General features: G+C 43.1%; 1 protein-coding gene across 5 annotated transcripts in view; it reads right to left on the reverse strand.

The window, feature by feature from the left end:
• Cd226 (CD226 molecule) overlaps positions 1–27623 on the reverse strand; it is an 85478-nt gene that overhangs the window by 21588 nt on the left and 36267 nt on the right. For all 5 annotated transcript variants that reach the window (XM_058580673.1, XM_058580671.1, XM_058580670.1 and 2 more), the window contains one exon: positions 12889–13236. In XM_058580673.1, coding sequence (XP_058436656.1) covers positions 12889–13236 — 348 coding nt within the window. The remainder of the gene's footprint in view (positions 1–12888; positions 13237–27623) is intronic.

Here is a 27623-nt window from a genome sequence, read left to right on the forward strand (position 1 = left end):
TTCAGAAATACAGAAGATAATCAAAAACTATTTTGAATCCTTATACTCCAATAAATTAGAAGATAGTGAAGGCATAGATAAATTTCTTAAGTCATATGATCTGCCCAGATTGAGTCAGGAGGATATAGAAAACCTAAACAGACCAATATCAATTGAGGAGATAGAAGAAACCATCAAAAGACTACCAACTAAGAAAAGCCCAGGTCCCGATGGGTATACAGCAGAATTTTACAAAACCTTTAAAGAAGAACTAATACCAATACTTTTCAAGCTACTTCAGGAAATAGAAAAGGAGGGAGAACTTCCAAATTCATTCTATGAGGCCAACATCACCCTGATACCTAAACCAGACAAAGACACTTCAAAGAAAGAAAACTACAGACCAATATCTCTAATGAACCTAGATGCAAAAATCCTCAATAAAATTCTGGCGAATCGGATACAAAAACATATAAAAAAAATTGTACACCATGATCAAGTAGGATTCATCCCTGGGATGCAAGGCTGGTTCAATATACGGAAATCAATAAATGTTATTCACCACATCAATAGACTTAAAAATAAGAACCATATGATCATCTCGATAGATGCGGAAAAAGCATTTGACAAAGTACAGCATCCCTTTATGTTCAAAACTCTAGAAAAACTAGGGATAACAGGAACATACCTCAATATTGTAAAAGCAATCTATGCTAAGCCTCAGGCTAGCATTATTCTGAATGGAGAAAAACTGAAGGCATTCCCTCTAAAATCTGGAACAAGACAGGGATGCCCTCTCTCTCCACTTCTCTTCAACATAGTTCTCGAAACACTGGCCAGAGCAATTAGACAGACGAAAGAAATTAAAGGCATAAAAATAGGAAAAGAAGAAATTAAATTATCACTATTTGCAGATGATATGATTCTATATCTAGCAGACCCAAAAGGCTCTACAAAGAAACTATTAGAGCTAATAAATGAATTCAGCAAAGTGGCAGGATTTAAAATCAACACGCATAAATCAAAGGCATTCCTGTATATCAGCGACAAATCCTCTGAAATGGAAATGAGGGCAACCACTCCATTCAAAATATCTTCAAAAAAAATAAAATACTTGGGAATCAACCTAACAAAAGAGGTGAAAGACTTATACAATGAAAACTACAGAACCCTAAAGAGAGAAATAGAAGAAGATCTTAGAAGATGGAAAAATATACCCTGTTCATGGATAGGCAGAACTAACATCATCAAAATGGCGATATTACCAAAAGTTCTCTATAGGTTTAATGCAATGCCAATCAAAATCCCAATGGCATTTCTTGTAGAAATAGAGAAAGCAATCATGAAATTCATATGGAAAAATAAAAGACCCAGAATAGCAAAAACAATGCTAAGCAAGAAGTGTGAATCAGGCGGTATAGCGATACCAGACTTCAAACTATACTACAGAGCAATAGTAACAAAAACAGCATGGTACTGGTACCAAAACAGGCGTGTGGACCAATGGTACAGAATAGAGGACACAGAAACCAATCCACAAAACTACAACTATCTTATATTTGATAAAGGGGCTAAAAGCATGCAATGGAGGAAGGATAGCATCTTCAACAAATGGTGCTGGGAAAACTGGAAATCCATATGCAACAAAATGAAACTGAATCCCTTTCTCTCGCCATGCACAAAAGTGAATTCAAAATGGATCAAGGAACTTGATATCAAATCAGAGACGCGCCGTCTGATAGAAGAAAAAGTTGGCTACGATCTACAGTCAGTGGGGTCGGGCTCCAAATTCCTCAATAGGACACCCATAGCACAAAAGTTAATAACTAGAATCAACAAATGGGACTTACTCAAACTAAGAAGTTTTTTCTCAGCAAAAGAAACAATAAGAGAGGTAAATAGGGAGCCTACATCCTGGGAACAAATCTTTACTCCTCACACTTCAGATAGAGCCCTAATATCCAGAGTATACAAAGAACTCAAAAAATTAGACAATAAGAGAACAAACAACCCAATCAACAAATGGGCCAAGGACCTGAACAGACACTTCACAGAGGAGGACATACAGTCAATCAACAAGTACATGAAAAAATGCTCAACATCTCTAGCTGTCAGAGAAATGCAAATCAAAACCACCCTAAGATACCATCTCACTCCAGTAAGATTGGCAGCCATTAGGAAGTCAAACAACAACAAGTGCTGGCGAGGATGTGGGGAAAAGGGTACACTTGTACATTGCTGGTGGGACTGCAGATTGGTGCAGCCAATTTGGAAAGCAGTATGGAGAGTTCTTGGAAAGCTGGGAATGGAGCCACCATTTGACCCAGCTATTCCCCTTCTTGGTCTATTCCCTAAAGACCTAAAAAGAGCATGCTACAGGGACACTGCTACATCGATGTTCATAGCAGCACAGTTCACAATAGCAAGACTGTGGAACCAACCTAGATGCCCTTCAATAGACGAATGGATAAAAAAAATGTGGCATTTATACACAATGGAGTATTACTCTGCATTAAAAAATGACAAAATCATAGAATTTACAGGGAAATGGATGGCATTAGAGCAGATTATGCTAAGTGAAGCTAGCCAATCCCTAAAAAACAAATGCCAAATGTCTTCTTTGATATAAGGAAAGTAACTAAGAACAGAGTAGGGACGAAGAACAGGAGAAGAAGATTAACATTTAACAGGGATGAGAGGTGGGAGGGAAAGGGAGAGAGAAGGTAAATTGCACGGTAATGGAAGGAGACCCTCAGGGTTATACAGTGGAGGGGGTAGAGAGAGAGGAGGGGAGGGGAGGGGAGAGGTGGGGAGGGGGGAGGGGGGATGATGGGAAAGGCAGCGGAGCACAACAGACACTAGTATGGCAATTTGTAAATCAATGGATGTGTAACTGATGTGAATCTGCAATCTGTGTATGGGGTGAAGGTGGGAGTTCATAACCCACTAGAATCAAAGTGTGGAATATGATATGTCAAGAAATTTGTAAAGTTTTGAACAACCCACAATAAAAAATTAAAAAAAAAAAAAAAAAAAAGATAAACAACTTGCCACCTGCAAGTTGCAATAAGACACCCAATAGGCAACCATACTACTGACACATTTAGCTGAAGAATATGAAGTTATATAAATGGGAGAGAATACAAATGGTCAGAATATGTTATTACAGGAAGTAAACTCTGGTTTGTCTTGGAAGGTTTTACACTTAAGACTTCACTATCCCTGCGGAGCCACACACTCCAGCTCTGACTGCAGTAGCCATTAAGTAATCAAGGTCTACTGTACAAGAGCAAAGGGAGAGCAGGGTTCAAGGAAAGAAGGAAAGAGGAGCTTAAGAGGGAAGGAGGGTCGTGTGAGGGAACATGTAGCAGATTCCTGGCATTCGCTGAAGGGAGCAGACTTTTCCATAGGGGAAGAATCTAGTGGGGGCTCTGGTGAAGGGGTGCACAGGTGCTTCACAATGCCCAGAAGTCATGTCGGGGCTGAGATGTCACCACGTCACTATCCTGATGCCCAGAGGCTCCTCCTAGAGTTCCCTGTCCCAGTCCTTCTTAAGCTACTAATACCATGGTTCTTGAGGTCCAACACCAGGGTGGCTGGAGTCCAGCCAGGGCCTTTGTGCTGCACGGCCCTCCCATGGGTGGTGGGAGGGCAAGAAAGGCAAGAGTGAGAGGGAAGGAAGCGGTGGACTCATCCTTTTCTCAGGAACGCACTCCATGACAACTCCACTCCACCATAAGGGCATTCATCCTTCCATGAAGACCACCCTCCTGACCTCCTTGCCTCTTCAAGGTCCTATCTGTCGGCCCCAGGTGACAGAGCGATTGTCTCACACATGTGAGGCACTGGGTTCCATCCTCAGTACCACATAAAAATAAACAAACAAAATAAAGATACTGTGTCCATGTATAACTAACATATATATATATATATATATATATATATATATATATATATATATATATATATATTCCTATCTGTCAACTGGGATTGGGTTTCCAACATTTGAACATGGAGTGACACATTCAAACCACAGAATTTCCTAATCTGTTCTTGGTATGGACTTGACTTCATCAGCACCAGCACCTGCTCTGTGGACCCAAGCCCTCTGAGTCACTTGTAGACCATGTGGAAAGCCTGTCCCATGTGACCCGACTCCCTGACATACATGAACCCCTGGAATAAAGAACATCAGGGTCTGGAGAACAACTCCCCACCCAGCACCTGAGCCTGAGGCTGCGGACCAGAGTGAGCTGAAGCCCCTGTGCTGGAAGAAAACCGAGGGAGATGGAGCCCCATTCCGGGGGCCGCACTTGCTCTGTGACGGCTCAGCTTGAAACCTGTGCACAGACCTCCTGGAAGGAGGGCACGAGGCTCTGGACCCTCCAGGCACCAGCTGCTGACAGTGATGGCAGTTTTCTTCTGCTTGGAGTAGAAGTACAGATCTGTGGCTAAGGACAAGGACCCTGCAGCCAGTCTCACAGCTCTGAATCCCAGCCCCTCCACTCCCTGGCGGTAAGCTTGGATCAATTGCCTGAACTCTCCGGGGCCTCACCTCCTCATCTGTAAAACATGGATAAATCAGAGTTGTTGTGACAGGTCAAGAAGCAGTTATGCACAAATTCTTAGAATAGCCACTGGCACACATAGAAGCACAACACATATGTTCATCAAGTAGTGGCCAAGACACAGCCCCAGGACAATTCTTGCAGCTGCTAGTTATAACGATTTTGGGGTGTCCTAAGAAAACATCAAAATTCAAACCATATGGCTCTTGTGACCTTCCCATCACGGACACAAATACGTGAGATAACCAACTTGTGAAGAGGAAAAGGTTGTTGTGACTCACAGTTTGGGAGGTTTCAGTCCATGATCAAGTGGCCCCCTTGCTTTGGGACCTATGAAGAGGGAGCAGGACATGGAGGGGAGTGCATGGTGGAACAAAAGTGCTCACTGCATGAACAGGGAACAAAGAGGGGAAGAAGGGGGCCGGGATCCCACCACTCCCCTCAGTGGCTGTCCCCTGATAATCTAACTGCTTCCCACTGGCCTGCCTCACAGAGGTCCCGTCACCTCCAAGCCGCACTAACCAGGGACCAGGCTGTTAACACATGGGCCTGAAGGAGAAGTTCAAGATCCAAACTGTAGCTATGCCACCATAAACACCTGTGTGTAAGCCTGTTGTGAATGTTATGCAGATATTTTCAGAATATGAAATACACAGAAAACACTGGACTGAACGAACGTTACCTCTGAATGTTCCATTTCTATCCAACTTTAAGCAGTTGTAAAAAAAAAAAAAAGTTAACCGAGTTGCTTTTAAAAAAAAAAGTATACAAACCAATACCTGACAATAAACAAGATGGCTGGTAATGATTTAAATCTGAAGCTTTATACACTAGAGTCCAGTTGCCCCTTTGATCTTTCATCTTATAAAAGAGCCAATGATTTTAAAAGAAACTGCATGATGAGATTTCAAAAATGATACCTTCCTTTACTGGATTAGGAAGCAAAACAGTAGTCAACCTAAAAGCAAAATAAAATGATGAAAGTATTTTAGAGTTGGCATATATGCATGTGTTAAGTATGGGTGTAAATCACACGTATTGATTGACTGTTTACCACAGCAGGTTGAATAATGAGTCTGTTGCTCCTTCTAACGAATGTTCACAGATTTATTAATTCATATACGTGTGCATGTGTGTGTGTGCACGCACACACACACACACACTCATACACACACACATGAATGAAGAATGAAGAGTCTATCTAACTGCACCAGATGAGATGGAAGAAACTGAGGCCCATTAACATCAAACACCTATACTTTGTGAGCTGCCTTTTTCTATATGCACAAATTTACTCTCTACCTAGCTCAGAGTTGGGGTCATGGGCACATTGGGTCCTTGAGCATCCTTTGCTAATGTGGTCTTGACAACCACATCTGCTCTTCCCTTGCCCACGCCCATCATCATGAGGACAAGGTGTTTTTTCATTTTTCTCACTTTTAATATTGCTAACACTGTTTACCTTTCCACCAACCCAGGGAGAACATTAACATTCCAACTTTGTACTTTTGAAAGGAATAATTTCTTGTGAGTTAATAAAATAAAAAGTCACTATGACAGATAAATCACTGAGCACCATGGCCACTTCAGAGTTCTAAAAAATAGTGAAGTGCACTGAATTTATTCTGGAAATAATTTAAGAGTGGTCAATGAGGATGGCAAAATATTTATTTTATAAAAGCTTTAAAAGAAAACATATTTCTCTGTTGAGTAAATACCTTTAGGAATCACTGAATCATTTCAGTGTAAATTATAGTTTTAAAAGATACAAATTGAGGCTCAAAGACATAACTCTAAGAACGACAGATCCATGCTTATTCTTCATGTCCTTATCTTTTAAATAACATAGTCCTCTACAAAACCATTATGTCGCCTTTGAATATTTTTCAGGATCAAATCAAGAATTTTTGAAATGCTTCAGATGGAGTTAGCAATCTTCATCTGATTAAATGGATTAGAATTTATACAATGAAAATTTTTGTTAAGATGAAAATGCCATTAATCTTATATGAAGAATCAATTTCAAAACATGTTAAGTAATTTTCTTCTTGCCTTTGGAGAAAACTACTCACTCGCCCACGTTCAGTTTCTAATAAAGCTCTAAGGAACAGTCACAGGCTGTTAACAATTCCCTGGAGTTTTTAGAATGAAAATTCCATGCATTACAAAAAAAAGTCTAAATGGCAATTTTGCAGTTGGAATCATTAGAAAGGTCTCTTGAATAAATGTGGCCATGCACAGGTTTTAAGGGGACAGAAAATTAGTATGTTTGTCTGAATTTAAATTTCTACCTGTAAAACTTGTAAGAGAGAAGAAAACTTCATGAAAACAGATTGATATTCAATCTGAAGACAAAGACCCACTTATAGAATAGCAATTCCTAGTGTAGACATTACTATATACACTCAACAGTGTTACTTATCAAATCAATTTAATGTGTGACCTTTCAGAAATTCCTTCTCTCTGATATTAACTTGTCACTATTATTCAATTCAATATCTTATTTATCTCCACAAATAGGGTACGTATAAAAAATGGCTCTAGACAAACATTCCATGGAATTGTGCATTTGAAAAAAATAAATCAATATGTGGGGCTTATAAAGAAAATTAACTGACCAGTTGCATTTTTTTTAATGCAATGCCTTATAAAAACCCTGCTTTGGGCAGAGGCAACTGAAAGGTACAATGACCTAATAGGCCATAATTGAGGAATCAACTCACTGGTGATGTTGAAAACAGTATGTTACATCTGGATACCCAGTCATCATCCAGAATTTTAAAAGCAAACTAAATTGGGCTGAAAATTGTGGCAGATCTGTTTCAGTAGAAGCTATTCTAATTATAAGTAGTGTCACTGCTACTATGGGATTCTGTGGTCCTATCATATAAATTAACTGATGTGGACGTTTTATTTTCTATGTAGGTAAAGATTATAAAAGGCTGAAGTTCATCACACTGTACCATGGAAATGGATGTGTCCATCAGCTCAGTGTATAGCAGTTCTATTCTAAATTCTAAATTCTAAATTCATAGGAATAGGAAAGAAGGCTGTGAATTAACAAGATCCTAAAAATAAAAAAAAAATTAACTTATCTCTAACCGGAAACTGCTCTAGAATCCAAATCAAAGGGGAGCAAATTGGGTCAAGTTTAGCAGAAATTAAAGACCAAAGAAATAAACGAAATAAAAGAAGAAATGAAATTTATTTCTTCTTCAACATTCTCATAGTTCAACTCAAGAGGACAGAGTTTTAGACTCAGTAGTATTCACCAAGCCATCAATAGCCAAGATGCATCATCTATAACACTCTACTCCCCCTGGGCTCCATCTTTGCCAACCCCAAGCCTTACTGAAGAAATATGTGGGAAGAGTCCCTTGGCTGCGGAAGCACCATTTCCTAATGAATACTCCTATAATCTTAATTTACAAATCCCATCCTCCAGCCCTTGAGACTAGCGAATATGTACCATTATGTTAAAAAAAATGAACAAAAATAAAGAAAATGAAAAGTTAAAGAGCAAATAGCCTTTCTAAAAGTTAGATATATAAACAAAAGATCATGCAAATGTTCTTCACAGACATCGCAACTGATCTTTTGAAATCTCCTTTTCTTTGGTAACCAATCGCTAAACCTCAAATGTTAAGTGTTGATGAAGAAAATCTCAAAATAATCTACCCAGGAAACTTAAAGCTAAGGTGGACATGGTTCCTACCAGAATCAGTAGAAATATTAACATATCAGTCAGGAACCCTTGGTGACCACATGTGAGAAAGACACTTGGACAACTTTAAAGGCGTCCTAATCTCTAACCTCCAGCAATTTTTGTTAGGAGTCTGGACCATAAAGGCAGATGCAGTTATTGAGTCATTTAAAGGTGGCAGTCTTTAAGTTAACAAAGTTTGAGAAATTCAAGATGCTTAATGGTTCAAAGACCGTAAGCAGTTTGGGCTCACACAGACATGAAGACAGCGAGGGACTGAGTGACCCTCCGTGGAGAGAAGGTAAATGTGGTGAGAAACAGAAGCCTGGTTAGGAGAAGGGGAAAGTAGGGCAGGGTGAGTGGCAGAGCTGGCTGAGAGGTGTTTTAGTGACACCCCTCTCCCCTCCATTTGTCTGGGCCATTTTGTGCCCAGCTAAGGTAGACCTGGGGCCTGGGGCTCATCACCCCTCCCAGAACAAGATGGCTTCACAGATGAATTCCACCAGACACACAAGGTAGAATTAAACCACTCTTCTTAAATTTTTCCAAAAAAGTAGAAGAGAGAACACTTTCAAATTCATCTTATGAGAATAGCTTTGCTCTGATAACAAAACCAGACAACACCACCAGAAAACTACAGTCAATACCCCCAGTGAATATAGATAAAGAAGTCCTCAACAAAATACTAACAAACCGAACACAACAGCTTGTTTAAAAGTTTAAATGCTATGATCAAGCAGGATTTATCCCTGGGGGATGCACAAACAGTTCGAGGCCTGCAAATCAATCAATATACTACACCACATTCACAAAATTATATCAAAGACCACATGATCATCTCCATAGAAGTAGAAAAAGCATTTGATAAAATTTAATATCTTTTCATGATAAAAACTCTTACACTAGGCGTAGAAGAAACTTACCCCAAAATAATAAAGGCCCCATGTGAAAGGACTCTACAGTGAAAAACTGAACCTTTCCTCTAAGATCAGGAATAAGACAAGAGTGCCCAGTCTCAGCTCTTGTACTCAATGAAGACCTAGAGGCCCGAGTTAGCCATAGCAATTAGACATGAGGGGGGGGGGGCGGGGGTGGAAATGCATCTGAATAGGAAAGGTAAAGTAAAATGAGCAATTTGCAGATGATATAATCACATCTGTATAAAATTCTGGAGACCACACATATACAACATCTAGAACTGATAAACGATTCAGGAAAGTAGCAGGTTAGAAATAGAAAACCATTATATTTCTATATACAACAAATAATACAAAAAAGAAATGAAGAAAATAATCCATTTACAATAATAACAAAAATAAAATAATACTTAGGATTAAACCTAACCAAAGGGGTGGAAGTCTTCTACTCTGAAACTTAGAGACAACCCACTCTTCCTTGAAGTTATTCTGCCATCTTTGCTCAAGAACCAGCAAAGGTTTTCTTTGACTATTCCACAAATCCAGAATTCCACCAAGTCAATATGTCACTTAACCTACCTCATCCCACATTGACCCAGAACTTAGACTCTCTGCCAATTTGTTCATCTGATTGCCATCACCCACACGGCCCCCTCTCCCTATTCACCCCTCACCCCTCCATGATCGGCATATCCTCCCTCATCAGCCCCACTCACCACACACCTCATTTGACCTATGGTGGCTTGGTCACATGGCCTCATAGGTGGAAGAAGATCACAGAAGGATGTGAGTAAGTATGTGAACCGAAGTTTATTCAAAACTAGTCTCCTCTTGGAACCTTCAGTGGTAGCCAATTTCATTTATTTTATCCTCAATCTTGTTATACTTAATAAGCTCAATTTAAACAATAATATCCTGATTCCATAATTTCTTTTGGAGTTACCTGAAATACCTCTCTCATGACTACTGAAAATCTGGAGGCTATCAAAGACCAAAAATAATTTTGGTTGGGTATCAGTAAACACACATTTTTCTCCCCTCCCTTACCCTTCTGGTCAAGTTTCAAGTTCAGAAAGGTCAATCTGGAACTACTGCATACACTTCCAGCCCCTGAGTGGTGTTGCTAAGACGTTGGCATTTCCTTTCACTCAGAGAAGGAAGTCGAAGGCAAGTCAATTCACGCCTTGCCATCTTCCTCCTCTGCACAAATCACAGGAAGGCCTGGATATAGGACGTATTGGTTGGCAATTATATAGTTATTGGTTGGGGATTATACAAAATCTTTTGGGTGACCTCTGACTAAATGATTCCTTGTCTAATGAACACAGGCAGGCAGAGTCAGGGGAGTGTGTATATATTTGTGTTTGTGTGTGTGTGCGTGTGTGTGTGTATGTGTGTGCGTGTGTAAATTTAAGTCTTAAAAATCTCTCTTTTGGATCCAATCGTACGTCCTATAAAAGAAGTTGATGGGAACTAACAAAAGGATGTATGGCACTTTATAAAATTTGTGTCACAATCACCTTTCCCTGGACAGTTGAAATAAATTAAATCTGTTCCAAATCTTATACCTGTCTTTCTGCTTTAATCTCTACATTGATTTTTGACCAAACAGCCTCAGGACTTGAAATAATCAAATTGCACCAGACAAAACACAAATGACCTATTTTGCTTCCAGACTGGTTTTTTTAGATTCAGTCTTTACTTATAATAATTGAAAAAAGAATTAAGCCAAAACATACAGTCAATAGCTGTCATCTTCATCAATTTTACTTTTCTACTAATGGATATAAGTCTAGTTGTTATTCTTGCAATCTGTCAATTGGATGTCAAAAAGCCATTTTGCAGCTGTTCAAAACTCATGGGCCCTTACAGTACCCATCATTACACTGTCACCTTCATTTCATTGGCAGATTTTTGAAATTGTTTATAATTTACACACACAAAAAGAGTTTTCTGCAAGAAACTTAGTCATATTTGGACAAATCAAAGACAGGTTTATTAATTAGTAAAAGTTAAATAACTATCTCCTAAAAATCTCTTACCTTCATTTTCTCTGTGATTTAAGATGTTTCTAATTACTTTTTCAGCCCACAATGGACAAGGCCTTATTTCCTATGTTTTTAAATGATTATGACATTTTTTTTTCTGAATAGAACATTTCCTTGCCTTAGTCTTTAAGAAAAAGTTAGTATCTGTTTTCACTTTTTTTTCCTGGCCAGGTTCAAAAACTATTTCTGTAATGCAAGATTTTTTTAAGTAAGAACTATTTTTCTATGTCTACAGAAATACGATCAACATTTAAAATGTGGAAGCTCTGCTCATTTTCCCTCTCCAAAATATTCTAACACCGTTCTTTGACATTAAGTTCTAAGTTCAATGTGTATCTCATGCCAGGCTTCCACCATCCTCGAGACGGACAGAGGAGGCTGGTGTGCTGCCTCTCAATAGATGAATGGATAAAGAAACTGTGGTATATATACACAATGGAATATTACTCAGCAATAAAAGAATAAAATTATGGCATTTGCAGATAAATGGATGGAGTTGGAGAATATCATGCTAAGCAAAGGAAGCCAATCCCCCAAAATCAAAGGCCGGATGTTTTCTCTGATAAGTGGATGCTAATTCACATGGGGGTGGGGCATGGGACAAGTGGAGAAATTGAATTGAACAAAGGGGTGGGTGGGGAGGGGAAAGGGCATGGGGATAGGAAAGATGGTGGAATGGGATGGTCATCATTACCCTAGGTACACGTATGACTGATTTCACAAATGGTGTGACCCTACTTTGTGTACAACCAGAGAAGTGAAAAATTGTGCTCCATTTGTGTACAATGAATCGAAAAGCATTCTGCTGTCAGGTATAACTGATTAGAACAAATAAATAAATAAATAGAGTGTCTGCATATGGAAATCCCCTCTCCTCCAGCCATTTCCTCATTGCAAGGGCCCCAGCAGGTGCAGTGGCTGAGGCTGTGGTTAATAGCCTTTCTCCTTCAGTTCCATTTCAGGAAGGACTATCAGCCTGCAGTGTCATCTGAGGCCAAAGGCGTAGCCAAAGCCTAGGGAGCCTTGGCTCCAAATGTCCAAACACAAGCCAAGATCAAGAAACTGGCCAAAAGCATAGGAAAGAAAGCAAGGGACCACTCAGATGCAGACCCTGAAAGTCAGATCAGGGAGCCTCAAGGTCAGGGTGCTTCTGTGCTCAGGTCTGAAACCAACTGAGAAAAGGCTCTGCTCTGGCCCAGCAGCAACCACATGATCCCCCAGCTCGTGCCTCCAGTCACCCCGAGAACAACTTACACGTGACCTAGCACTGTGTCGTTACTGCTGGGGTTACCGAGGGATGATACCACCCTATCACCTGCAACAAAAATATCAATAGAATCTGGTGAGGTAGGAGTAATGAGATTGAAACACAGGACCTGTAACATCACGCTTTTGGTTTTGATTTTCTTGATTTCAGGAACATGGAAGATGAAAAAAATAGAAAATGTTTTTGTTTTTTTTTTATTGTACAATTTGTGCTAAACGGATTAGTGAGATAAAAAGATCCTGAATCCTAGAATAATGATAAATGTGCCCAAACTAAACCATTAAGAACACGGTTGAACAGTAGCATCTCATTAAATGAATGCAGGCACCACAGAAAGAACAGCAGCAACCCATCCTCAATGCTTGGCTTTTTCCCATTTTGCCCCTGGAAAACACGGCCCACTCACCGTCAGTGATGGTCAGTTTTGCCACGAAGGTTTCATTTTCTCCAGAGCGGGCAGAGAAGCGGCAGCGGTACAGCCCGGAGTCCGAGGCGGTGGCATTCGGGATGAGGAGCCAGCTGCTCCTGCTGCCCTGGCTGCAGTTGCTAAGGATTTGCCTGGGGTACTTTGAGGTGTAACTCCTCCCTTGGGACAAGTTGCAGCAGGTTAGGAGGTCTATCTGATAGGGCTGGATCTTTTCCCAGGTGACTTGATGCACCAGCCCATCCATCTGAAGCTGACAGTTGAGTGTGACATTTTTTCCAGATTCTGAGACGATGTGGTAATTCAATGGTGCATCTGTCTCAAAACTATCTGAAAAGAAGTAGCAAGTGATTAGACTTAGGTAGTCACATTGTTGGACTCAGAGGTGGAAGCCACCCAGAAAGTTCTATCAAAATGGTTAGCGATGATATTTAATGGAGTTTCACCCTTGGTAAGTGATGGCTTTATATTGCATTTTTGCAAGAGAAAGGAACTTCTTAAAGGCTGGTAGTCAGAAAAGAGGACTGGACATTCACACATAGTCTTGCAGTGTTTCTTGGTTAACCAGATAATGAGAAATATAACCAAAACCCTTGGCACTTTTCTCTTCAGTGATTTTATCATGAGTCTGAACTTCACAACACTCCTGCAGTCATGCTGAGCCAGTGACTCAGGATCTGACTGTGAGTATCAAAATTTCCAGATTAGAGTCATACCAACTAGGATTTTAGTGGTTATAAAAAAGGTACTAGAGGCTGGGGCTGTAGCTCAGCGGCAGAGCACTTGCCTAGCATGTGTGAAGCACTGGGTTTGATCCCTAGCACCACATAAAAATAAGCAAATAAAGGCATTCTATCCATCTATAACTACAAAATTTTTTTTAAAAAGGTACTAAATCATTTTCATTGAATATATCCATAAACTCATTTTTTAGACATATATGCTTTGTATTGTGCCTCAGTAGAGACTACACATGGAGTGAATTCCTGGTACCATGAAAGTTCTCCAATATTCTCCCCACTCCCGATACCATTTCTGGAATTTCCAGCACAAGCATTCAGGAACTGCCCTAAATACCTGAAGTAACAGGTCCTAGTGTGTTCTATGTACCCCATGGAGTCCCTGTGTCCCTTTTGGAAATCTGCAAAGTCAAACTTATTTTCAAAGTAATATTAAGATGTAATGGACTCTCTTCACTCTTGATCTCTCCCAAGTATACAGCAGATTCGGCCAGAGGCTCTGACCGCCCACGGATGTGTGCTTGAACATGCATGTGTTTGGAATTGTGCTCAGCATTAACCTCCAGCACTGTAGTGTGATAGCTACAGCCTGTGTAAGCAAATGCTTTTGGGGTGGGTGCCTCAATAATTTTGAAGAGTATAAAAGGGTCCTGAGACCAAGAAGGTTGTGAACCTAATGTAGAGAATGAACTGAAGGAATGATTTCTCAAAATTCTGGTAGCCAGAGCAGCAGCAGGTGTACCTGTTTGCAGTGATCACACCTTCCTTCCTCTGATGGCGCTGCTGCTGCCAGCCCAGGGTTTTGACCCAACATCTGAGGGGGAAGGAGGCCTGAGCAGGGGTGAGGTCGCGGAGCTGGTGGGCAACAGAGGAAACGCAGAGGGGAAGGTGTCTGTCATCTGTGTCACAATTGTGCTCTGCGTGGCCAGAAGCCTCTGACTTACAAGAGGAACAACAGTGACAACAACCGAGGAGCGATGGGTGGAAGGAGATAAAAAGGAAGAGAAGAAGGAAAGGACACAGCACAGTTAGAGATGTGGTCTCCCCTCCTGCCGCCTCGGCCTCTGGAGTGGCTGGGATCCCAGGCATGGGCCACGGGGCTGCCATGTGAGAGCCTCGGAGAAGGAATGTGTAACACACAGTAAGATTTACTATCTGACACTTCCCTGTCTTTACGCTAAGTGAGAACACTGTGCGTACCACAGTTCACTCCCACTGAGAGTCAGCTTCAGCCAGTGGTTCCAGGTGTCAGAACGTCAAGAGAAGCCGCAACCCTCGGTTTTTCAGTCTGTGACCATGCAACTGTGCACCCGAGTCAACACTTCAGCCACATGACAAGCACATCGAAACGCTTCATCTGAAGTTTTAAACCAACACAAGAAAAGGGAAGGAAAAGGTGGAGAGGGAGAAAATTCATTTAAAAATGGGGAAAAGAACAAGAAAATTACAGCTCAAAGAAAGAAAAAGGGAAATGAAAATTAAGATGGGAAAGAAAGAGGAGAGAAACGGAAGGAACGAGGGGCCACAGGAAGACAGCTGAGTCGGACAGCAGCACCCCGTGCTGGGGAATGAGAGGACACACGGGAAATGGCGGTGTGTCCGCTAGCCACGCAGGAGCCTGGAGTAAGCGGCCCACAGGTCCTCGGTGCGGATTTGCTGTTTGACTTCAGGGCTCTCTCACACAAACCTGCGCCCACGAAGCTACCCCACACCTGTTGACTCAGGTACAAAGTGGGGTCCTCCTCAGGAATATCTGCATTTTCACAGAGGATAAATCCATAAAGCAATGGGGATCCCCAGTGACACAGATCCAGGCCTTGGGGACACAGATGGAGGTGGCCGTGTGAGAGCAGGGTGCAGGGAGGTCACAGCACAGGCTCTGTATAAGGACCCAGGCCCACTTATTCACAGATTCACACTAGGCTTGAAGACACAGGAGAGGCAGTGGGTTTGGAAGAACAGAGTGGTCCCCATGGTCCCTTCCGGATGACCTGCGGGACCGAGTGGTGGTGGCAGATGAACAGCAAGACCCACGGAGGCCTGCAGAATCTGCCTTGCCTCAGATGTGGCTTGTGGCTTCTCGGGTGACCTGGTCCTCCTGCGTGGCCAGATGGAAGGCTACCCAAGGATGACACCGAGCATAACAACCAGGAAGCCCCCCCCCCCAAACAAGACCATCACCCTGACACACTGGGAGTTCAAAAGTGAGTCCATCCAAATCAGGGACCCAACTATCCTAGTGAAGAGGGAAGGAGGAGGTGGATTCTAATGTAATGCTGAAAACAGAAATGAAAGTAACAACTCCAGTTTACTCCACACCTACATTCAGCTGTGAGTTCATTACAGGGCGACATCCTGAAGCATTCTGTACCTTGCATGTGACTTTTCTGGCATGACAATCCATCATTCCTAAAGTCATTTCAGTGCTTCGTTCCCTTCCTCAAGCACCACTCAGTCCTAGGAGTCCAGACGTTCCTGGTCACGCCTGTGCCTCATGCCTCAGCCCTCGTGCACTTGCAATCCTGCTGCCTGAGACTCCTGAATCTCTGGAATCACAGAGACATACCACCGTGCCGGGCCTAGCCAGGCCTTTTTACAGTTCTCTTTTCTTAACACTGAGAGCCAGGCTTCACCTGGAGTAGAGGAGAACTCAATATTTTTTGAATAAAGAATTAATTTGCACTTTCACTCTGTAGGCAGTATTCCGTGTCTTTGGGTGGATGGAGGGTTTTTACATCCAGAATAACTATAAATATTAAAATTGTGTTTTAAATGGTATTTGCAATGCCAGAGTGAATTCACGGCTATGTTCTAAGCAGAGGTCACCAGTATCTGTAGACTCAGAAAAAGACGCCCATGTTTCCACAGAGCCACCTTGTGAGGAGCAGTCTCGCCAACATAATCCAACTGCATGCTGATCAAGTCCTGAAGTCTGACTACCAGTTTACAGAGAGCAGAGAAACGTGCAGAATGACCCATGGGAAAGCAGTGTGTGGGATATGAAAACCCAAAACAAAAGATGAGGGAGAAGGGAGGGAGGGAACTAAAGGGGAGAGACGTACCAACCAGTTCCAGTGCATGGAGTTGAAAAGGGACGCTGGGAGGTCGACTGGAGGTGTGCGGTGGAGATTCAGTATGTAAAAGAACTGAGTAAGAGGAGGCATGAGATACAGGTGATCTCATGGGTCCCCACTTGACGGTCCAGCCAGACGGCGCACGGGAGTTCACGGTGCTCTTCTTCCACGTTGGTGTATGACTGTCATTTCCATAATAAAAGATGTAATAGCTGCACCATGAGGTCTGGGAAGCCGGGGACTAAGCTGTTGTACGCACCTTCACCCATGACCATGGTTCACGCTCAAAGCAATATAATCAGGTGATATAGGATGGGCCTGGAGGGCTGGGGATATGGCTCAGTTGGTAGAGTGCTCACCTCGCATGCTCAAAGCCCTGGGTTCAATCCCCAGCACCACCAGGAAAAAAAAAAAGGGACTGGTTCACGGGGGAAAACAGAGCTTTAACTTTTCCGAGGTGCAGTGTTGGCAAATAGCAGAACCCAAAACCAGATGAACACATTGGGTGTCAGAGCCCTGCGGTTTCCACGCCAGAACCCCAGCCCCTGTGGAAGCCTCCCATTGTCTTTAGCCTCTACCTCTGAGTGGACTGAGGCTTCTTCACCTCTAAGTAGGGTCTCTCTCCAGCCCTGAGAATCCACTTGGGACCCTAGGGTGCTATCCACCCCTCTTTCTCCTCCCCTTTTCATTGACTTTCTGGAAGGAGCGGGTTCTTCCCCTGGCTCCGCCCCCTCATTTCTTACGAGGACCTCATGCAATCTAGCACCTATCTGACCATCCGCCAACACTGCAAATGTCACCAAGTCCTTGGCCCTGAGCACCAGCTGTGTGGCCCTCCTGAAAACCGTCCACCCACCCTTGGTTTTGGTGACATAGGCTTTCCTGTCCCTCTCCCCTCCTCTGGCCTCCCTCCTCTGCCTCTTGAGTACTTCCTTGACTGGTCCTTGTCAATGTGACCATGCTCCAGGGTCACCTTGCCCTCCCCCTCCACACACCATCCTTGGGTGACCCTATCTACTTTCACTTGTCAACCACTTCTCCTGTGCAGGTGAAGTGCAAATCTCTAATTCTCTCTCTGAAAGGCCTCTCCAGAGCTTCTGAAACAAGAACAAGAACATGTTCTTATGAAGTTCAAACCAGACTACAAGTGGAACAGCTCAGAATTGCCCTAAGCCTTCTGTGGGAGCGCTGTTACTGTACCAGCCCAGTTGGAGTGATAATGATAACAGAGGCTTCACGTGTTCCCAGCCATGCCCAGAGGATGAAGATGCTCGGTTGAGAACCTTTCCAAAAACTCTTAAGAATGACCCATACAAATGCATAATAAAATGTTGACTGCATAGTGATTAATTATAATGCATAATGATTAAGGAAGCATTCTAAAATGACCTGTGACAGAGCTCTCAAAAATAAGCAGGCAAATAAATAAATAAACACACTAATTTCCAGTTACAAGCAGGGTCCAGAGCGTGGAGAAGGGGCACTTTTGGAGCTCACAGGGCATGCAGTACGGAGGCTGTGCTGAGGGCAGCCTAAATTTTTCCAGAATTGCTTTGACTCCCTCAGAGTTCTGCCTATGACAGACCAAAGGGAAGAAGTCAGTCAGCGGCAGCACCAAGCAGAACAAAATGGGAACAAATCAGAGCCTGTAACCTTCAGTAGGTCTGCCCGCGACCAGGAAGCCGTGCCACGCACGTGCCAACTGCTAAGAACTCCCTGTGACGTGCTCATGCTAAACACAGGAGGCAGAGATAGTGTCAGATGGCTAGGTGTCCATCAGCAAATGAGTGGGTAAGAAAAGGGGGCATAGACACACAATGGATGATATTTCTCTAAAAAGCTGCAGCGTTCCATGATGACCAGATTGGGGGATGAGTTGAACATGTCCCCACATACACATGGCTCACCCCAGTTTCTGGGAATGTGACCTAATCTGAAAATAGGGCTGTTGTAATTGTTAAGATGAGGTCATGCTGGCGTAGGGGGGCCCTAATCCAAGGTGCCTGGTCTCCTTGTAAAAAGGGAGACTTCAGCTGGGCACAGAGGCACACGCTTGTAATCCCAGCGGTTTGGGAGGCTGAGACAGAAGGGTTGCGAGTTCTAAGCCAGCGTCAGCAACTGAGTGAGGCACTTAGCAACTCAGCAAGACCCTGGATCTAAATAAAATATATATTTTTAAAAAAGGGCTGGGACGTGGCTCAGTGATTGAGCACCCTGGGTTCAATTCTCAGTACCAAAAAAAAAGCACAGGGGCAGGGCACAGGGAAAAGGCCACGAGAAGATGAAGGCAGAGACTGGGGGTGCTTCTGTCTACATCCAGCAAATGCCAAAGATTACCAGCACCTGGCAGAAGCAGAGAAAGGCCTGAGACAACCTCCCCTTGACTCTGCCTCAGCCTCCAGAACTGCCGGACAGTGCATCTGTGCTGTGTGCACCACCCAGATGGTGACGCCTTGTTATGGCAATCCAGGCGTCAGGACTTCACCCTCCGAGGATGGTCCAGGTTCACGTTTCAGGATGTCTGGGGGCTCCAATCAGCAGCAGCAAGTCCGCCCTGCTAGGAGAATCAGCAGCCCCCTGTCATGTGCTGCCATCCCCATCCTTCATGTAGAGTGCAGATAAAAGGTAAAGGAACTAAACAAGATAAAACAGCTAAAGCGTTGCTTGCCTGAAAGGCACAGATAAACCTGGAAGGATGAAAGCACAGTCTCGAGATAAAGCAGCCTGAGGAAGCTGCCACAAGGGCAGGCCAGGCAGGGACATTTGTCTAAATGAAAGAAAGTAACTAGAATCAGGAGGGCCGTCCCGGATGCCAACGCAGAGACTCAGCCCCAGCATACACGGTGGAGATGTGCAGTGTGTCCACAACGCCACACACCTGTCTACGCACAAAAGAGCAAGTGACTCGCACGCAGCCTGGGCAGATTCATGATTCCCGGCACCTGCCACTCCAGGGCACTGCCCACGCTGTTTCCCAAGCCAGCTCCCGGGGCTCCCGACGCTTGGGATCCTCTTACTGTAACTTCTGTTCAGGTTCTAATTGTGGAAAAAAATAAGTTTCGGTCTTTCTGCCATGGCACAATTAGAGCAACGCTTTTCATTTAAGCCAGTACCATAAATTTGCTAAAGCACATGAAAAAAAGTCTGACTTTTGAGCAATTCTGAGGTTTTCCCAACCAGAAAAACAGCTAATGAATCGGACGTACGAATTTTAAATAGTATATTTCTGAGGTCTTATAAAGCTAAAAGATGACAATACAGCCCAAGATTATTGATTTTTTTCCTACCAAATTCTTACCAGCAGGGCCCCCAGATAATGCAGACTTTCTGCATAGTAAGTTCTTAATGGAAAAAGATACCTTGAGTAAGAGTCTTTAATTATCGCCACGAGAGGGTAGACTACGTCCCCGAAGACTACATTAAGCAGGTTATCTCAGACACTTAGAAGACATTTTCAATGTATTTTAAAAGTAAAACAAACTTTGAAATTAGTCCTTACTATGAGTCAGCATGACATGTGCTACCCCAACTGATCTCCACAGATCAGTCACCAGCTGGTGGATGGCAGAGATGTTCACACCTAGGCAGGGGGTTGCAGGGCCACAGGAACCAGTCCTGCCATCATTGACACCCACAAAGGGGCTGAGACATACCCAGAGGTTTCTTTTCCCCCTGTAGTGGGGCTGGATTTCACAGAAGCAAAATATTCTCCAAGGAAGCCCCAGTTCCTAGGTATCTTATGTTCTGATAACCTAAATCCTATACTTAGAAATTGCTTTCTGTCCTTGTTCTTGCTGGAATGCACACAACAATTTCCATTCCAGGCAGGCACCAACACATTTGTGTGATGTTGTCCATTTGACTGTTTTCCAAGTGGAAGGACAGGAAGCCTCCCAGTGAGTGTGCGCAGGGCAACAGGCCGACAGGCTGGGTGTGCTGTGACCTGGGTGGGGAGACTCATGCAGGAGGATGGATCACAAGCAGCAGCAGTGAGATCTCATCTCTCGGCCTTCCTCTTCCCTTCCTTCCACATTCATACATTCATTCGTTCCCAAAGATCACAGTAGTCATTGAAATTAAAACAAATCAGGAAAAAATTCTGAGTTAGGGAAGAGACCCCAGTGTGGTGGTTGGGATAAAGATGACAATTTCCAGAATGAAGTGGCAGGAGCACCACCGAGCTTCCAGGACTTCCTCGCAGAGGTGCTGGAGTCCACAGAGACCCCAGAATGGGCTTCTGGGAGTTCCGCAGGGTGGCCATGCTGACCGGGCTCACCAACCACTAGCAAAGGTTCTCTGGCCAAACAGAAGTATTTTCCAGAAACAACTCTGCTTAGGCCCCTGAACTGAAGACACCCGATTACCTATGTGCATCGAGCACATCCAGTCCAAGTTCAATTCCCTTCCTCTTTGCACATTTCCTGCCCATGTCACTGTTCATTTTAGAACTACTTTGTCATATTTCTTTCGTATTTCCAGTTGGAAATACGAGAGAGAACAAACAGAGAACAAATAGGTAGCATTTCTGATGAAATTTGAAAAATGATGAAGGCATCAGTATGATGTTAAAATGAGAAAACAAAGAAATGACACACATATCCATAAGGTGTGCACACACATAGGTGTGGGCTTGCACACGTCAGCTTCCATGGAAACAAATGATTTCGTAAAGTTATCACACTGTTCTCCGGGATTCATGAATCTTTCCAATCTGATTGCTAACTAATTACTTTTACTCAAAATTAACACTGAGTTAAACTAATTTTTCCTGAAATTTCTGCAACAATTTCTGAAAAATTCTGCAAAAAGAACATACAAGAAATACAAGACACTTTCTCTAAAGAAAGGGAGCATAAGACCCTCTGGTCTCACTGAGCATTGCATAGATCCCCAGTCAGTAATACAGAGAACACTTAACGAAAAGCAAGCTAAAAATTCACCCTTAGACACTCTCCCTGAACATATGGAGAGGCGCCCACTTCACTTAGCAAAGCATTTGGTGCTGAACAGGCCAGAGGTAGGAAAGGCCAGGATTTCTTGGGGGCTTAGCTTTCCATATAACATGTGTGCTTCTTGTAGGGGAAAAAGAAACGATGAATGGGAAGAACTGGAAGGTTAGAACCTAGCTTGGGGTTTCCTAATGAGCCCCCAAATACCCTGCACCACAGAGAGCCCAGCAGCTCTGAGAGGAGGCTGGGCTTCATGGGAACACTGAGCAGGTGCTCCCAGGGCTACCTGGACACCCTGGGATCCCTTCATCCTTCTCTGGCACCCCAGCTTCTCTTGCTCTCTCCCAACTGCTAGCACCTGCTGTGTCTGTTGGAAGACCCCCTGAGGCTGAAGGAACCTACCTTTCCCAGTCATCTACACACCCACAGAGACCTGACCCCGCGACTGGCAGGAGCACGGTTCCCTCCCCTCATCAGGACACTCTCAGAGTCCTCTGCCTGAACCCCCATCAGGCTAAAGTTCACCAACCTGAACTTGGCTTAATTCCAGGCCCGGCCCCATCTCCTTCCCTTTCATACTGGTGACCCCTGTGGATTTTCCTGAGAATACTCCCTAAAACATACTTTCCCCATTTGTCCTACAAAGCCCTGTTTCTGGAGAATGCAGTTCAAGGCAGACACGGTGCTGGAACTTTATCAGTTTTACCTGGAACTTAGCACTGCACCATGCCTTACTGTCAGACCTGGAGGGGAGGCCACCAAGGCCTTCAGTCATCTTCAGGATAACACGGTTGAGTCAGCTGAGATCTCCCTCTTTGACTCCGTCTGACCCCATTACTCTCCAAGGCCTTGCTGGTCTCAATTCTCTCCCTGGCCCTGCCCAGAGCCATTTCTCTGCCACTGAGCCCAATAGCCTTAATTTTCTTTCCACACTTTTCTGTAACTGTTGTGTAAGAAATGACCACACTTGCAAAATATAAACTGCTGGGTTGTCTAAATTTTTGTAGATTTTTTGCTTTTCTTAATTATCATGAGCTTTTTGCAAGCAAAAATAATTTCTAAAATATGCATTTGTTGGTTGATACTTCACCATGTTCTGAAGGTTTCCATGTGGTCACGCCATAAATTGTGCTTCTTTTAACCTCAGGAAAAAGCTTACATTAACCTTTGCATATAGGTTATGATCAATAACAACTTGCTAACTCCATTTATTTCATCTGCAGGAGTTAAAAGCAGTATCAGAGAGATCTGCAGAGGTTTAGAAGTATGACTTCTAAACCAAAAGGAATGAAAACATGAGAGTTGTAAGCCGTTTCCTTTAAGGACGATTGAAATGGTTATCTAAATGAATGCTCTAATTCTAGCCCTTTCCCCCTCCAATCCACATTGCACCCAAAACTATATGGTTGAAATGTGCATCAGATCCTGACACATCTTTATTTAAAAGTTTCTTGCTCCCCGCTGCTACTCCAGGACAAAGCACGTGTTCTTTAGCAAAAACATTTTATGCTTCTCCTCCTTCCTTTTTGCCAGCCTTGTCTCCTACTAGAAGTACCATGTACTGCAGTTTCCCTCTGCCGAGAGCCCTCCTGTACTCCTGTCTCCTCGCTCCAGGAAGATTGCTCTTTACCTGTAAACTCAACTGTGATTGCACCTCTGTGGACGAATATTCTATTACTCATCCCAAGATAGGCTAACTACTCCCTCCTCTGTTTTACTTCCAGACCTGCTACAAATAAATGTTTTATTTGTTGCCATTTCTCCTTGGCGTTGGATATTGAGTCCCTGGGGGCAGCACCCCCAGTCTTAGCAATACCAAGCACTTTCAGTTTTGTGGAAAGGTAGCAGAGGAATCACCTCCCAAGAGGACATCATATAGAGTTCAGTGGGTGAGACCAGGTTCTGCAGGAGTTCAGAGCTTCATTCCCAGGTTTGCCACAGGGAAACACACCCAGAAACTGTCCCTCCTGATACCGCGTCCCTTGGAGCACCAGCCAGCACCACAGTATTTATGGCTTTAATACCTTCTCTACAAAAGCTCCAGGTGCTGTTCAAACCACAGAAAGATGGACAATATTTCTCACAACTCTCGGAGGGAGGAGAGGCTGAAGTTATTTAGTTCAAGCTATAATGAAGTTAAAGTGAAAAATACAACAATATTGAAAAACCAGTGTGAATGTGACTATGGTAGGGATAGCTATGATCATCAATCTGTCCAGCAGGGAACCGATCAAGGAAAGAGCAGCAAGAAGAAACAAGCAAGCAGGAGTGTCCATGTCTCTTATCCTGAATTTAAAAGGACATTGTGTGTGTGTGTGTCTGTGTGTGTGTGTCTGTGTGTGTGTGTGTGTGTGAGAGAGACAGAGAGAGAGAGAGAGAGAGATGGGGAGGACGGCAGTAAAATAAAAGGAAATAATATGTTTATTCAGCATTCAATTTCTGTTCTTTATACATTAGAGGAAAGGTCTACAAATCAATCCTAGGAAGCAATACTTTTCAATAAAGCATTATATATGTGAAGATGGCTATCAAGCATTAGTTGAAATAGTGAATTCTGGAAATAATCTAAATGTCCAGCAATGTAATAAGGTTAAGTGAATTATGAGGAATAAAGATGTCAGTGTGTCAACATTGGGAATTTTTATGATATAATATACAGAAAAAATTATCCATGGTATCTATGCTTTGCCTAATGCCAAAATATGTGTGCCTCTGAATAAGAGTTGAATGGGAAATGACATAGAAGGGAGTCCGAAACATTGTCACTTAATTTTTACACTCTTTAATATATAATCAGATCTGCCCATACAGCTAGATAGATAGGTCATAATTATATTAGACTAAGAACCTTTGCCCACCAAAAGATGTCTCTAATCCTATTTGGGCTGTGACCTTAACTTTTTGTTCAACTGAGTTCGACAAACTCTTCGTTTTCTTGAAGCCACTCAAAGTGCTTCTTAATTTCTTCACTTTAACATAAAATGGTGAAGCCCTATTATGGGAAGGATGTTGTCCAAATCTAGAGACACAATCAGTGATGCTGAAGAGAGTGACCGGCCTCTTTTCCAATGCAGCCCATTCCGGGCTTTCTGTGTATTTATAAGCACATCTTCTTCCTCTGTAATCCAAGACAGGGTAAATAAAACTGCATAAATTTTGTGACCGAGATGTCTGGACCATGAACTTCTTTAAATTTTTGGACATAAAGCTCCTCCTCCCCTAGGGCTGGAATGCATGTCACCCCATTGCTGAGGTCTCAGCTCCCACACTCGGTAAGAGACAGGATCCTCACCTGATGCTGCTCACTATCTGCCTGTCACTGAGCGCACACTCTGCGCGTGCTGTTTTAACATGGACACTTACATTGTCACATCGTTTTATGAAACAGGCCAGAGAAGACTCAGACTGTGCCCCCAGCCACTGATGAGAAACGCAGTCTCTGTCCATGTCCCCCAAGGCCCAGGTGGGACATAGCACAAGCAGCTGGGAGCTAGAGGGCATTTAGGGGACAGTTGGATTTGTTGGTTGGTTCTTCCTAACTAGAGTGAGGTTATCCCAGACGTAAATGTCACTTCTCTTGTTATAAATAGAGGCAGCAGGAAAGACTACCCTGGGGGGGCGTGGCTGCCCCCCCCCACCGCACCAGCAGCAGATGGAGGTCCAAGGAGGGTGGAGAGTGCCATCCTCCTCACTCCCAACTGGCCTGCAGGCAGCCACCAGCAGCCTCTCCCCTGGACCTGCAGGGCATCTTCCCTGGCTCCACCCCGACCTTCATGAAGACAGGGGAGGAGGAGAGGCATCCTGAGAGTATCAGGGATAGCTAGGGGGAAAGAAGGATCACGGGATGTTTTAGAAAACGGGCTGTCAGGGCTTGGAAAACAAAGCAAGACCTTAATTGAGGAGATAAATGCTCCTAAGGGATTTGTTACTGTCACAGATCACAGACAGGATGATTTGGCAATTTCAGTTGCTCATTTCTCACTGTGGGAAAGGACTGGTTTGGCCACAGAGAGAAAACAAAATAAACGCTTTACTTTCTAAAATGTGGTACTTTTATCAAAGCAAGAAACTGCCAAAAGCAACTCCAGAGTTTCATTAATCTACGTTTATGCAGTAGAGTGTGAATCGTTGTTTAAAGCACATAGCTTTAGAGCAAACTTAGTAAATCTATTAAGGCAGATTGCATCCACCATTTAAATTCTGACCATGGTTAAGCACCAATGGCAGTTGAGGAAAGGTGGTGGAGGTCATTTTGCAAACAAGAGCTCATGGGCAGGCAGCGGCTGCTGTGGGTAGAGAATCTACCCAGGGCTCAGGTGTCCTAATCCACGTCCAGCCTGCATGCTATCAAGCAAGGGACAGCCAAAGAGAGATGGGAGAAATCTCAGACATGCTTGAAGAACTGGAAAATTACAGACCACCACAAACAAAATATATATTACATCAGGAAGTGAGGATCTCTGGGTCTGATATTCTACCTTTCTATACAATATTCCTTGTGATGCATGCAAAACAGCCCTGGGACCCTTAGCAAGTTCTGAGTTTTCTGAGAGCTTCTTTGATTGCATCCAGTCAACGCCCTTATATTAGACCATTGGCCATTTGAGGAAGAACAGGGGAGACTTCACTCAAGTTTTTTAGCACCACCAGAAAAGAAACTTATAATGTATCCCCTATGCTAGTAAATCCACTGTGTTCTTGGGCCAAGGGGAGAATATTTCTTTTCAGAGTTGACTTGAACCTGTGGTTGGCAGTTCTTTGCTAAGGCTCTGCCAGATTCCAATTTTCTCACTGAAGAGCTACAGAGTTCAGTGTTTTTTGCCAAGTCCTGAAGATTGCTCTTTTACAAAAGCATTTCTACTGGAAGAAATTGGAAAAAGAAGAAAGGGCAAGACAGAGCTGACTTCTGGCCCTTCTTCTAATTGAGGAAGACAACCAAAACCATTTCAGGTGCATTCAGCTGTCACTCTGTCTCTCCCAACAAAACAGAAACTCCCTGCTCTGAGGAAACTAGCACACCATCAACTGAAGGCCTACGCTATTTATGATAATAGTCTGAGTTCTGAGCCAAACCTAACAGCCCTCAAAGGAAGTATAAATAATAATGAAAAAAGGTCCTGACTCATCTGAAAGAAAATGATATGAGAAAAAGTCCACAAAATGCTTTTAAATGGTATTCACATATCCTGACCATTCCAGGAATTCTCCCTGTTCAGTTTAAATCAAGGGAAGATTTCACTCTGCAGAACTGGCACTTGCCACCAGGAGCAGTTCATTTCAGAAAGAGCATCATTTGTGACGACACCCTTCAAGGCGTTGGGGTCTCCAGCTGGGTGGTTGGTTCACAGGGATCCTGAGGTGGACGACTCTTCCTCTTCTTTTTGCCTTCTCACGTACTAGTGCCGACATTGACACATTAAAATACAAACCATCTCAACACAAGTGGCTGCCTTATCTCTTCTTTATATCATGCTTAGATCACATACTTACTCTTTTGAAATTATGTGAGTAGCTAGTTTTCTTCTCTATGAATAGGAGTTCAAAACAGTTAAGGGGACTTACACAATAGTTATCATGAAAGAGAACTGGATCTGATAGGGTTGAGAACTGCTACCACTTGCTTTTAATTTATTAGCAGAAAAAGCTAAAATATACAGAAATGCATGGACATTTTAGTAATTGATCAAAACGTCCATAGAATGTATTTTTAATCTGATGAATGAATCCAATGGTAATGCAACTACCCCCAAATCCCTGGGTCCTTTTTGTGGTGCTGTGGCTTTCCCTTTGCTAGAACCCATCTAAGAGCCACATTAAAATTGTAAACAGTAGAAGCAAAGAAGAAATAAATAAAAGCTACAGATTTTTTTTCCCCGAGATTACAGTTAGTCAGAGCTAGACAAATCTGCCTCCTATGAATCAATAAGTCCTATCTATGGCTATGTGCCATTTTT

This window comes from Marmota monax, unplaced genomic scaffold, assembly GCF_021218885.2.
Source record: "Marmota monax isolate L192 unplaced genomic scaffold, Marmota_monax_Labrador192_F-V1.1 WCK01_AAM20220418_F8-fsc00060, whole genome shotgun sequence".
Taxonomy (NCBI): domain Eukaryota; kingdom Metazoa; phylum Chordata; class Mammalia; order Rodentia; family Sciuridae; genus Marmota; species Marmota monax.